Source organism: Colius striatus, chromosome 3, assembly GCF_028858725.1.
Source record: "Colius striatus isolate bColStr4 chromosome 3, bColStr4.1.hap1, whole genome shotgun sequence".
In the NCBI taxonomy this organism is placed as follows: domain Eukaryota; kingdom Metazoa; phylum Chordata; class Aves; order Coliiformes; family Coliidae; genus Colius; species Colius striatus.
In genome coordinates this window covers 33,207,268-33,222,092 of record NC_084761.1, presented here as the reverse complement: position 1 = coordinate 33,222,092, position 14,825 = coordinate 33,207,268, and the positions used below count along the sequence as shown (strand labels likewise).

At 37.4% G+C, this 14,825-nt stretch overlaps 1 protein-coding gene across 4 annotated transcripts in view; it reads left to right on the top strand.

Moving 5' to 3' along the window:
- INPP4B (inositol polyphosphate-4-phosphatase type II B) overlaps window positions 1-14,825 on the top strand; it is a 344,498-nt gene that overhangs the window by 264,749 nt on the left and 64,924 nt on the right. For all 4 annotated transcript variants that reach the window (XM_061992339.1, XM_061992338.1, XM_061992341.1 and 1 more), the window contains 2 exons: window positions 6,269-6,481; window positions 11,945-12,089. In XM_061992339.1, the coding sequence (XP_061848323.1) occupies window positions 6,269-6,481; window positions 11,945-12,089 (358 nt within the window). The remainder of the gene's footprint in view (window positions 1-6,268; window positions 6,482-11,944; window positions 12,090-14,825) is intronic.

The following is a 14,825-nucleotide window of genomic DNA, read 5'->3' as shown; positions in this document are numbered from 1 at the left end:
CCTTCAACCAGTTAACAATTCACCTCACTGCCTGATCATCCAGCCCACACTTTCTCAGTTTTTCTCCTGTAATATTTCTCTGTAGCTGTAGGAGCTTCTTCATCTTAGTTTCTTTATCTCTAAATTTAGGAAGATAACATTTTCCACCTGTCTCATGGAGTGAGATTGGAGGTTCATTGAAAACTGAAGTACTTTTAGGCATATGTTATCTTCTTAAAATATTAATCACTATAGCTATGACCGGAGGGGTTGAATAAAGTTCCCCATTGATTATGGGGCAATACCTTCTGTAATGTGATCTCAATATGGTTTAGTAACGCTATCAATAACCATTTCCATATATCTTCAGCTATTGGGAAGCAGCAACCCCTGTGGCCTGTTGAGCACTATTATCCCATCAGTGCATCGTTCAATGGGAGAATTTCAAATTTGAATATTGAGTTCAGCCACATGCTGTGAAGGTATTGCATTGGAGCCATGGGGGAGATAAACGTTGCTTCTCTGTTACAGATGTGTAAATCCACAGTAACTTTGAGAACACTGCAGTTGCTGTGAATGTCAGGGATAATATAGGAAAGTAGAATTCAGCCTGGAAATGAGAGAGGAATTTAGCCTTTTTTTGTGGCAATTATAGTGTACCTTTCCTTGTAGTACTGAGGGAGGCCGTTTTTCAGCTGTGCATAGAAGTAGAGCTGCGCTGTTAGTCGTTAGTTCAAAGAAATATGCATGCACAAGTAAAACAAATCAAACACAGGAGCTTTTGTTCTGAAGCTTCAAGACCTGGTTGCTAAGGAATATGTGTGTTAGTTTCAGCTATTGCTTTGCCCTTCCCACCTCTGCCTGTTTGGGCAGGAGCAGTGGATGATTTCAGAGACTAACCTGCTTTTTGAATCATGACCAGTTGGAGTGTCTGACTACAAAAGGGCCAGAAAAGACAATGCATTCAGTTTGGAAAAGTCATAAGTATTTTAAATTAATAGCTGGTGATTTAGTTGTATGTATCCTTATGAGCTCTTCAAGGCCAAGATTAAATTGCTGGTCAATATATGAACACAGTGTCCCAGAAGTGGAAGCAGGAGTCTCATGGACGTACTCCACGTTGAAAGCCTGCAGTTTCTATTTAGCTTCCACCTTTTTCTTGGAAGAGCTGAATCCAGTTTTATGAATAGCTGTTGCATGGATGGTTGAATACCTGCTTCCCCGTCTGTTCCAAAATTTTCCCTTAGGAGAAGATGATAATTGAGAAAGAGGATGGGGAACATTGCTGAGAAAGCTAGTGTGAAGCTATTTGTAGAGAAGGGGGGAGAGTTGGGGAGGAAAAAAAAAGACCAAGAAACAACTTCAAGGAAGTTTCAAAAACCCAAACTGAATTAAGTCATGCAGTGCAGCAAATCCCTCATGATTAATACAAAGCATCTTGATATCCTAAAATAACCTATCTATATAATATGACACAGTATGGGAGAACCAAGACTAACGGTGTGTCCCTGGTTATATTTAAGATAGGTTGGCATGCTCTTCTGAATAAAATTATGTGATGACTACCTGTATTCCTGAGGTAAATGAGGTACTTCTACTCTCCCGCTCTTTATATACTTTTTGTGTATAATAAAATAAATGTTCTCTAAAGTTTAAACTGTATAGAAATTTAATCATAAAAATTATTTGCCTGGTGATGAAATTCCTCAAATTTATTAAAAAGCATATCACACTTTCTTTTAAGATAATGTTAAGGTTGATATATAGAATAATTCTATAAACTTTAAGTAGCAGTGAGTGTATCCAAGTTATCAATAATGTGAATTACTCTTAAGTATTAGAAATGGAAGGACTGACTGTATGCATTGAAAAGGGAAAACTACATGATTCTACTGCTGCTTCTTAAATTGAACCTGCTTTCTCATTTTAAGCATGGTTTTACTTGTCCTTATATGATTTGCAATTTACTGCATGTTTTCCTTAGACTAACCTTTATCAACACGTTCTGCTAATTGATTAAGGAAGCCTTTAGCTGTTGACAAATGTATCAGCATTTGCAGCTTGCAGAGGGTTTGATAAATTCATTTTCCAGCTATGCCTATCTTTGTTTGCAGAAATATTCTTCAGTCAAGTATCCAAAAAAATTTGCAAAGTTTTCATTTTTTTGTATGGACTTGTTTTGTGATTTCAATACAGTTTTATAAATAGTGCTGTTCTGCAAATTTAACCGTACTGAGCTATAAGAAAATGCAGTTAAAATATAAATTATTTTAAACAAATGGAATTACTGAGTGGAATTTAATTACAGAAGAATTTTAGTCTCTATATGAAGAAAATGGAGGTTGGCTTCCAAGCCAGTTTACATTTCCAAATGAATTTTCCCCATGAAATATGTATATTAAATTAAATTACTGTCATGATTTAAGCCCAGGCAGTGGCTAAGCACCACAAAACTGCTCACTCACTCCTCGCTCCTGGTGGGAATGGGAGGAGAACCAAAACCAAGTAAACTCATGGGCTGATATGTGAACAGTTTAATAATGGAAATAAAAGATATAGTAATGGAAAGGAAGATAAAAAAAGAGTTAAATAAAGCCCCAGAAGGACAAATGATGCACAGTGCAGTTGCTCCCCACGCACTAATGAATGCTCGGCCAGTCCAACTTCCCTCAATTTATATACTGGACGTGAAGTCCGATGGAATATCTCTTTAGTCACTTTGAGTCATCTGTCTTGTCTTTGTCCCCCCCTAGCCTCTTGTGCCCCACCAGCATTCTTGCTGGCAGCCCATGAGAAGCTGAAAAATCCTTGACTTAGTGAAAACACTACTTAACACACTGATGTTTTTAGTTGTTGCTGTCAACGTTGTTCTCTCACTAAATCCAAAACACAGCATTGTACCAGCTACTAGGAAGAAAAGTAACTGGCCCAGATGAAACCAGGACAATTACTTAAACTTTTCAGATAATTACTTCATATACATCCCAGTCATAGTAGGGATTCTGTGTTTCATGTTGTTTAGTACTTAGAATTTTCTGAAATGAGAAGCTTTTTCGAGTGTACCATGTCTGATGCAGACACCTGAAATGATCTCAACCAGACTTTAAGGAGGAAGAGAGGTACAAAACATCAACAAAACTATGATGATGTCATTTCTGAGGACAGATAAGTAAAGTAGTTTGTATTGCCTTCATATGGAACTATAAAACAGTCTTGAAAAGGAGCTCTGCTGTTACCATGCAACAAAAGACAACTCCAAACTTTGCCTCTTCTTTATAGGAGATTGGTAGGGTTTGCTAGCAGAGTTCCTCAAAGAATACATATTGTCTGAGTGTACACTATGAGGAGGCTAAAAATGTAGAAAACTTAAAATGGCCTGTAGTACAGTTCAGGACTACCATGAGGTGGGAGCTACCTGATGGGCTACATATAAGAAACTGTCTCTATTTAGGTACCCTTTCCTACAGACACCAAGTTAGTAAGGTAGAGACAGTATGCATCTGGTAAAATTGATAGGGAGATGAGTAGTGTTGCCAAGCATAAATTAAAGTATTCTAAATCAGATCTGAAAGAAGTCAAAGCTTAGGTAAGCTTAAGGTTCTTATTTTTAAGATTATGTACAAGGATCAAAAATGCCTTTTTTTAAATATTGTGAAAACAGGGAAAATGAATAAATATCTCAGGCAGCTGCCTAACTCAGCAGCTGGAGCTTTAAGAGAACTATCCATTATTTAGAGCATTATGGTCTAAATATCAGTATTGAGGGAGTATTGAGGCAGGAAAGAAAGAAAAATAAGTTGACGAAAAGTAGAGGCATACAAAAGGGGAGCAAGAACTAGCAAAAAGAGACAGGGTAAGAGTTGAATTAGTGTAAAAACTGGGAGAAAGATTTCTAGGAAGATATGTTCTGACACTTTAAACTTGTTTGGTTTGGGGTTTTTTGATACTTCTTCTCCAGGTTTTACATAAGAAGCATGAAATAGACGAATGAAGCTTGGCTGGGCAACTTTTATTTCTAGCATTCCTTGGTTTTTTTGTGACTGCTTGTTTAGGCTGGTTGCTCTGACTCTTATCTACATACTTTTCTACCTGCCTGTTTAATTGAGACTGTGCACAAAGTCACTCCAGCATTTGAACCTGCACATGAAGATCCAGTATGTTCCAATTAAATAGGGAGGCAACTAAATCAAAGTGACCTGGGCTATAAATAATTTCAGGTAATTGTTCTGTGAAAGAAATGCAAAACAGTATTTCATTACCACCTGTGAACCAGGGCCTCTGACTGGGCAGAGATGCTCTGGCGGTCTGGGTGGAATGTGGTAGATATGGACTAGTGGCGTATTGCATGCACTCCCTGCTCTGACAGGTGAACCCTGTTGAATGTTGTTAAAGTAACCAAAATGTCACTCTCCCCAGCTGTCTGTCACTGTGGTTGGCTAGTGGTTACCTCCTGTAGTGAAAGGCAATATGTCCTTGCACCTCACCCTCTCCTGTTTAGTGAGTTGAGCTAGCTAACCGACTTCTTGTGCTCTGGAAGCCTTCTTGCAAGCACGACACGAGAAGCTGAAAAACTCTTGTTGTAGGATAAGCCTTAGCAAGAACTAAATTATCAGCCTGTTAGTGTCATCTCATACTAAATCGAACACACAACACTGTACCAGCTACTAGGAAGAAAATTAACTCTATTCCAACTAAAACCAGGACAATATCCATTCCTTACTCTATAGCATTTATGTCATGCTCAGATGACTTAGCCCAGCCTCCTAAGTAGGAAGAGTAGTGGAGATAGGGCCACTATTACATGTGACTGAAGGAGATGGGCAGTTACGTGCTGACAGTCTAGAGGTGCTAAAGAACGTATCATAGAATCATAGAATGGTAGGGTTGGAAGAAACCTTTAGAGATCATCCAGTCCAACCCCCCTGCAGAAGCAGGTCAACTTAGATCAGGTTGCATAGGAACATGTCCAGGTGGGTCTTGAAGACCTCCAAGGAAGGAGACTCCACAACCCCTCTGGGCAGCCTGTGCCAGGGCTCCCTCAGCCTCATAGTAAAATAGTTTTTTCTTATATTGAAGTGGAACTTTCTGTGTTCCAGCTTCATCCCATTACCCCTTGTCCTGTTGCTAGCTACTATAGAAAAATGGGATGTCCCAACCTCCTGACACCCACCCTTTAGATATTTGTAAATGTTAATAAGATCTCCCCTCAGTCTCCTCCAGACTAAACAGTCCCAGTTCCCGCAGTCTTTCCTTGTATGAAAGGTGCTCCATACCCCTGATCATCTTGGTGGCCCTATGCTGGACTCTCTCTAGAAGTTCTCTGTCCCTCTTGAGCTGAGAAGCCCAGAACTGGACACAGAACTCCACATGAGGCCTCACCAGGGCAGAGTAGAGGGGGAGAAGAACCTCCCTTGACCTGCTGGCCATACTTTTCTTGATGCATCCCAGGATGCCATTGGCCTTCTTGGCCACGAGGGCACATTGCTGGCTCATATTTAGCTTATTATCAATCAGGACTCCCAGCTCTCTCTGTGCAGAGCTGCTCTTCAGCAGTTTGACCCTCAGCCTCTACTGGTGCATGCAAAAAGCATTTTCTTTTTTCTTGTTGTGTTTGAAGGGGAATAAATAATCCAGGGGGTTTGGAGGTTTTTAAAAATACAATAAACTTCTTGATGTCACAGTCTACAAGAAGGATTTAGAAAAATGGTGCAGTGATTTAATGACATCTTCATAAAGCCTGGAAACACTACTTCAGGTTTTCCATTCTTTAAAGATAAAGTTAGGAATTGGATGTCCTCCTCTAATGTCTGGATTAATACCTACAGGTACCAAAATTTACCCGTGGAAAGATTACTTTTGTATCTACTGCAGCCTAAGCAGTGCAGAGTGGTGTATTTTTATTTAAGAAGATCCTTAAATTTGTTAATCATTATATCTGACATTTAGAAATTACTGAGCAGCGATTGATTACTCTTGGAACTGGATCTTGTAGAGACTTGTCTCTGCAGGCAAAATTTGGAAATAAGATTGTGTGAAAAGGTAACAATCTCAGAGAGACGCTGTGCTTTTGTGTTAATCCTTAGAACACTGGGATTGTAGAATGTGATGACTTCCATTAAATCCTTGAATTGTTCTTCATTGTTTGCTGGTCTACTGTTGTTTTTTTCCTCTGAGGCTGGCCTGAAACAAATATCCACTCTGGGTAATTTGGTGTTATAATAGGTGTGTGGCCCTGTGTTGCAGTATTGCATTCTTTGGTCTAACTTTTTTTTTTTTTTTTTAAATCTAGACAGAGTTATTTGTTCATGCATTTAAGGATCAGCTGGTCAGAAGTGCCCTTTTAGCACTATACACAGCCCGACCTGGCTGTGTCCTCAAGACACCAGCTGTGCCTAGAAACAATGCAGAAGAAGGAGGGGATGTACAACATCAGGATCATCCTTCTCAGATTAAACGACAGGACTCTATACCCCATCATTCTGAGTATGATGAGGAAGAGTGGGTAAGTAGTCAGAAACTCTTGGTTAATATTCATTCCTAAACCCTAGAAATGAGCATAAACAAATACAACGCCCTACATGTCCTTTTCACGTGCTATTGGGGGTGGGGGGAAAGGAGTGCAAAACTCAAATAATATTTCTCAGATGTGTTGTCTGTTTTAAAAATAACTTGAAAGAATTTTCCTAAGAACAATGTGCTGCTTTGTGACTGCTTGGTTGCGCGTGTAACAGCTAAGATGATGAATATCTTCTTGCCCAGAGAGGAAAATAGTCTTTCTTTGCTCTTGAGTTATTTTTACTAGTTAGGCAGATTTAAGGAGACTGGAACAGCATATGCTATTATCAGGGAAAGTTCCACCCCACTCCCCCAAAGGCTCAAATATAGATGGTTTAAATACACAGGAATTAACCTTCAGAAAACAGAACTGTTTTCCCTGAAACGCTGTTCTTAGAGAGTGTCTGAGATTGCATAAAAGAATTAATGGGTTTTAGATTTTAACATTCTTAACATATCTTTCAAAGATTTGTATTATTTATACATCTGAGATTTTCGAAATTAATTATTTTATTTCAATGGATGTGTTGATAATAGAGCTGCTTTGTTACATACACCCTGCACTCAAGCTATTTTTATTCAGTTCAGGTTCGTACTTTCAGTTCATCACTATATTCTTATAAATGTAAAGGGGACCAGCATATTAATCTCTATTGTTAATAATTAATTAACTTGTGTGAGCTACAATACTTACACCTGAACTGTAATTTTTATCCATATCAAAAATAAGGGAAGAATATATTTCTTCTGGAGAGAACACAATTATCTCCAACTCCATGCATTAACTACTCATGAGATTTAAACAATAAATAACTACGTCATTCTTTTATTTATCTTCTGGTTTTAGAGACTTGAATTCACTTTTTCATGTTTTCTCAGTAACCTGAGGGGCTAGAACAGTTCTTCTTTCCTTGAAATGAAGCCAAAATGTTTGTTTCCAGCTGTTGAAACATTCAGAAAATTAAATACCACAACAGATATGATAAAATGGGAAAATTTTCCTTTGGAAAAATGACATTTTTATGCAAATTGTATTTTAATTTAGTACTTCTGTCTCTACAGAGAAGCCAGCTTTGCTATATTATGTTATTGATTTTTAAATTTTATTTCTGCCAAGTGCTTGGTCCACATCTGTTTAAACATACAAGCACATTTGTGTAGAGTGTATATTTTTTTCTGCTGAATTAGTAAAATTACCATCTTGGTGGTACCAAGTGTAGAATTAAGTGTACCTTTAAATATTTTCTCAGTTAAACTGAGTCAGAGTCACTGTCAAGCTTGAGACGGAATACATCTTAGAGGAATTTTTATTTTCTCTAAATTTGAAATACTAGTCTTTTGTTATATTTTAGTTCTTTCTGTCAATGGAGGTAGTGAATAATGCAAGTTTTAATGATCATATTGTCATTGTGATGAAAAGAGAATAAATACATATAAAATTTTAAACAAATGCTTAATCTTCTCTGAAAGTCAACTACAAAGGAAAAAAATCTTTGAAATTCATTGCTTTGTATGCACAGTCCTATATCCTCCTTTGTTGGTTTGGGGTTTTTTTACATGATTATTATCAAGCACCAGAGTTGCATTTTACATTTGGAATTTCAATTTTAGTTTTGCCTGAAATCTCAGTGACATGCAATAACTCTTCAAGTTTTTGCCATCAACTTCTGATGACAGAATTACTTTTTACCCATCATGAAAGTGAATTCAAGGCAGTGTTTAAAAACTAGGTGAGATCCACTCCCTTCCCTGGCATCCAAATTAATCTTCAAGGAGTAACTCATGATTTCTTAACTGTGTAGGGTGCCCTATCACTGAGTGACCAGTGTTTTCCAAAAAGCCACCTTCTCAGTAGCAATACTGTGTTGCATCTATCTTCTTTGATAAAAAGCATAAATGCTCATCTCAGAGTAACTGACAGCAGTATGGATTGAGCTATTTATATTGGTGCACTACGTGTAGGCAGTAGAAAAGCATTACTGTTGAAGGAAAAATATTTAACTTGAGATTCTTAGATTGCCTCTGGGTAGGTACTGTCTTCTGTTGCCAGCTGCTTCTGCTATCCTAGAACCTTCCTGCAGGAGGAAGTAAAACATGTTGTCGTGTACAACACAAGAAGAGGTGGGCACGTTGCCACTTGGAGCTGTTTCTGCTCTACATTTATGATTAACTGCTTAACATGGTTGGAGCTACAAAGAACAGAGAAAATGGCATTTCCAATAAGTTATGTACAAATACTGACATGATATTCAAGACATGGGTCTGAAATACTGACCTGTGTGCAATATATTCTGTTCCAAAGCAGCGTCACATCACAACAGAGTGTTATTCATGCAGATTAGTTAAGATATTTGCTTATCTGTGAGCATACCTCAAAAGGACCTTAAAGTAGTATATGGCTATCAACTCACATGAAGACACAGCATCTCTGAGAGGACTGAGGAATGCAATTGCGGTGTCATACTTGGAACAGGTAAGGCACACAAGTGTAGTGTAGTATGGAAGGACAAGAGATGACTGAAAAGCTCTGTGGTGAATTTTGAAAGCCTGATAATCCTTTAAAAACAGAAAAGACAGCCTCTGAGACTCCACTGTGTGGCAGTGCTTAGAAAGAAGATATCCAGTCTGGTGCAATGAGAGGGAAAGTTTCCACTGCCACTCTCTGAAATGTGGAAGTTGAATTACCTTTTAATAATACTTTCAGGATGGAAATGAATTACACTTTTTTAATTGAGTGGATGAAAGAGAATAATTTTACAGGTTCATTTTTAAATGTCCTAAGAAAAGTACCTGGCTTTCTGTCATGCCAAGATTTAACTTTTCATAGAGATTGCAGTGAGTAGACATGCATAGGCTTCACAGTGCCACAGCAGAGGCAGCAAGAGAAATGCAACTATGGCCATTTCTAACTAGCAACACCTAGCCACATGTGCCAAGATTCCTTAACATCTCAAATTTCTTCTGAAATTGGGAAGAAGTAGAAGGCATCAGTGTGCTATTGCATTGTCCCAGTCTGTCTTGTCCCAATGGTATCAAGCACTGTTACAGATTTCCCCCCCTACCCCCCACCTCTGTTGTTGGCTTGACTTTTGAGCTTAAAGAAGCAGTAATGGGTAGAGCCAGAGACCTTATTTCTCTTATTCTTTCACACCACAGTAATAAACTTAACATCCAATTAGCTCCACAGCAACTGGTGAGAAAACTGGTATCAGGAGGAAAGCATCCTACTTAGGAATCTAAGGTCTCAGTACTCGAGTGTATCAAAAAATGAGTTCTTCTGATGCTTCACCTGCACTTCATACAGAGGGCTTATAAGAATGCTTACATGAGAAGCTGTGGGTATATTTTGTCCCTTAATTTGGTACATGCTGCAAAATGATCACTTGTGAGGTAGTTTTTAGGTAAATTGAAAATAGATCACTGTAGAAGCTGAAAGGTGGGTGGAAAGTGTTCTAGGCTACAGGAGAATGTTATAGAAATAGTAACGGGTGACAAAGAATGTGAAATAGATGGATTTCTTCTCACAGAGAATAGTGGTGAGTCACTCGATTTTCATTGATTTGAAAATATGTTGTTACTGGAGAACTGTTCTTACTGAACTGTGGAATTTTAGCATCCCTCTTGGAAAAGTGTGTGTGGTGCAGACAGAATAACATTGTAATGAATGATAGACACATCCATTTTTTCTGTTGGCCTATAATGATAGTCTCTAATTTCCTATGTGGAGAAAAAGAGTTGTGAGACTGGCCCTTTCTCCCTTTCATTTGTCCATATGTAAAAAAACCCAGATATATAGTAGTAAGAGTGAACTTTCTGTCAACAGATGTTTATGAATTTTATATCTCAACCTCTGGAGAATGTTTGTGTGAATATTATATCGACATCACTTCGATGCTGGGTTAATATTTGGTTTGAAATGAGAAAAGTGTTAGTTCCAAACTGAAACAAAGACTCATATTTGTGTTGCTTGTGCAATAACTCCAGATGCTCATTAAGAGTTTAGCATTCTTTATGTTAAGATTCAACTCCCACAGCAGAAGGAGGAAAGGGAAATTTCATTGCTGCAGCCACACTGAGCAACTTAGGTTCTTATATCTCAGCCAATTCAGTGACTATTCAGCAAGTATTTACTTTTGCCCATATCATGTCCCTCAGGGCGGGATAACCTCTTGCTATAGCGTGTGTGGAGGTAACAGGGAAAGATTAGATCCCTCTAGTCAGGATATTGACCTAAGAAGTCTGGCATGTAATTAAAAATAAAACTTACATTAATTGCTTGCCTTAATAGTAGTTCTAACTTTGCCTTCACCCAACTTTCAAGTGTTACCATTTATATGGAACTATGGTATTCTTCTGAGTTTTCAGTTTTCTTTAGTCTTCTCTCCTGTCTTTTGCAACTCCATTTTGGTGCCTCAAGGTCTGACATACACATAATGCCTTTGGCTATTATAAAGTAGAAAGAAGAGCAGTGAACTTATCTTCCTATTTTTAACCCTTGAGGAAACGCCAGTTGCTCTGCATTAGTTTCAGAATGCCTCATTTTTAAAACACGTGCATGGGACTTTTTTGTGAGCATGTTATGTTTTGGTTTTAGTCTGATGACTAGCCTTATGTATAGCCTCATTTCTTGTACAGCTTATTTTTTTCCTTTTTCTTAATCAGCTTCACAAAAGTAGTTACTGAAGGTTCTTTCCTGTATCTGTTCCATAACAGCTCCTTCTGTCATTCCATTTTATCTTTTGTTATCTACCTGTACAGAATTTGTTCTGTCACTATTTATTCTGTAATTCTCATATTTATTATAAACCCAGTTAAGCATGATGGTTGCAATTTGTGAGAGAGATGAAAAATGAATTTGAAATTGTTACCTAATAAACCTGTCATGACAGCAAGTTTCTGCTACTAGTCCTGTAATTTTGTGTTTGCTTTAACAATAACTGATAACAGTAACTGATGTGATAAAATAGGAGATATGTTAAATTATTGAGAATAGGTTGTCAAGTACTATGGCAAAACTAGCAGTTGCACGTGAGATTTGATTTGGCAAAGCTTTGAATGTCTGCACTCTTCCTGTATTATTTCAAATAGACAAACTGCTCAGTTCCTTGTGATCAGACCTGAAACTTTGCATGTATTTTCATGTAGAGTTTGGAGCACATGTGTTTTTCAGTCTCTGAAAAACACAAACTGTTTCAGTTCAGTTCTTTACACTGCAAGAAATAACTCCATGAAAAAAGCTTAAGTTCATAGTGGACTGCAGAATGAGAAAAACTGGGGTTTACTGGCATCTATTGGTTTTAGTAGTTTGCACATCTCTGTCTTCACCTTAAGGTGTTAGTAAAAAGTATTGTCTTTTTTTTTTTTTTTCCCCTTCTTCAGTAATGTGTAGTGATAATTATACTCTTTTCAGGACAGAGTGTGGGCCAAGGTGGGAAAGAGTTTAAACTGCCTTATTGCCATGGTGGACAAACTGCTTGAAAAAGACAACATCAGCAACACTGAAGAGGGTGAAAGTGACCCTTCAGCAGCAGACTGCAAGGTGTTGCATACGGGAGGTAAGCAACCATGTTTTTTCAATCATTGGCTAGAGTAAATAAAAATGGAAAAAGTCACAGAAAAATGATATAGAGAAGAGTCAATAGTATCTTTGATGGAAGTGCTGATAGCAAGGTTTTGCACAAGGTTTTACGATGCAAAATGAATGAATGATGAAAGACTGTTTATCAAATCACAACTCCATTGTGTGCTCAAACTGATTGCCATGCTCAGCTTCTTGTGCTACAATGAAAACCTTTTGAAACTAAAATGTTTTCCTCTGAAGGCTCCTATACTTTACTTTAGATTTTACTTGAATATACCATTTTGAGAAAAAGATATGGTAATGTATCTTTACCCTACAGGAAACTTGTAAGGAAAGGTGAGCATTCTGTTTCAGTGTGATTCCACAGTTAAACTCTTCCACTTTTCCGAAGCGATACAGTAATTTTTGTTTTCTAAGTTGCTAAAATTATTTCTTCTCTGCATAGCATTGACAAACTGTACCAATACTGAATGCTAAATGGATTGATTCTATGAGATGATACAGAAAAACTTCATCCACAGCAGGTCCTTGTCACCAAATCTTCTGATTTTCTCCTGTAGTTACATTCCTTCTTGCTCTCTGTAAGCACAGATTAACTCTGCTTCATAAGTCTGATGAGACTTGCTCATGGGCAAGTGTGTTGCAACAAATGAAATGGCTCCGTAGTGGTAATGGTGGTACTCCAAATATAAGGAAATCAGAACCAATCTTTGTGCCAATCTTCAGTTAAACCAAAGCAACAGACAAAAAAACCCCTCACAAAATAACAAGATTCTCACAACTACTTTGTCTTGTGGAGCTTTGAATAATTTTGACACACTTTTTTTTCTGTTAAATTGTGTATTTTGTCCTATATTTTCATTTACATGTTCTCCCCTCCCCAGATTTTCATGACAGCATTTTATACCAAGGGCTTAAAATCTATTCGAACTCATTTGTAATTTTTTTTTATTTCTTACAAGAATTGAAGACATTTATTCAACTATATATCATTTATGTAGTACTATTGAGTTTCATGCAAGAGATCTTTGTGGTAGTATTGGTTTGTAATGCAACTGCAGCATCAGCATTTTTACCAGTATGAGAGACTTATGTTGGCATCCTGGAATTCTCGTTTTCAGTGCCAGATGCATTAGACTTGGTTTTGTATGAATATTCCAGAGACTAGAGCATTTTTTCTCTGTTTTCTTCTCTGAATTTGTGTCTACCGAGCAAGTATTCCTATAGTGTTAGAGAGAGAGAAAGATAATATTATCTTTATTCTTTAGTGTAGGTTTGCAGGTACAAAATATCAATGCAGTTAGCTTTCTACATTTTTCAGATCTTTTACAGGTAAGAAGGTACAAATGTTCAACAGTCAGATAGATGTAGCTGTCAACTTGAAAGAATCTTTAGAAAGTGGACTCAAGCATAGTGATTTTTATTAAAAGAACAAAACTGAATATTTGTTCTTGTGCCTATCTCCATTCTCCTCCCACTGGTGCTCACAAGCTTTTCTGCTACTGTTAGCAGAAGTCTAGTGTGTTAGTTAGAATTGTTTTTCAGGTAAAATAGTAGTGCATTTTTACTCAAATTTCTCCCAAGTTACTGCAGTGCATTTGTGTGTGTATACATAGACATGCATGCTCTTTTGTGTGTTTCATAGTTCTGGTACAAAACTCCAGATTTCCCCATCCCTCTTCATTCTGAAAGAAGTCATGATTTTGGATAATTCTTCTTGGATACTTTCAGACATGCTTGGTAACATGACGGTTTACAGATTTTCTTTCACTCCTGTGAACTCCATGAAAATGTTCCCTGTGTAAGCCATAAAATGTATTTAACCACTCCATTTGAATCTTTCATTGTTGTTAAAAAGTATACTTTTATTCAGGCTCACACTCTGCACAGGTAAATGAAATATTGATAAGAGCTTTGAGCATACAAAGACAAAAAAACCATTAAATTTTTTAAGTACTGTAATAAGCAGTCATCAAATACAATGAAAGGTACATCTTGCAAAGAAATAATGATAATTGCAATGGTTAGAAAATGATAGATGTGTTTCCTTCAGCTAAGGAGTTGTCTTCTGGAGCTGACAGACCAAGGATACAAAAAATATCAAGATATTATGGCACTGGAATAGATTCTTCTCTTTTTGCCTCATTTCAGGGCTTTTCCTGTTTCTCTCTGAATCAGTAGAAATGCCCTTCTGCAAGAGCAGAGTCAGTGCTTCTGTTGAGTTTTGAGTGGTCTGTAACAACCCATCACATGGAAACTGTAGGAGATTTTTGTGGGTCAGATTGCTTTGTTTTTTGTATTCTACTTTTTGAAGAAGACGTAATTTCCAAGTGATGTTTTCATGACAGCATTGTGCAGTGCCTTTGGCAGCTTATAGGACTTTCAAGGTCATGTAGAAATGGAGACGTTTTAAAGTTGCTTTCTTTTATAGGACTAACTTAAAAGATGGAGCTTTCTGAAGAACCATCCAGGTGTGTGCCAAAGTTGGTTGCCTAATGGTTTTCAAAACCATTGCCTTTGGGGCAAGAAGTTTTCATGCTTGACTTCTCAATGAGAGTGTGGATTTATATCTGTTTTTATCAGCATCTCGCTCTCCAAAGTATGACTAGAAGTCTTTGAGGCTATACAGTGGAGCACCTATGTAGAGGTTGAGATTCTAAGTTTAGGATTATAAATTTACCTTAATTGTACTCCATTTAATACTTGAAGA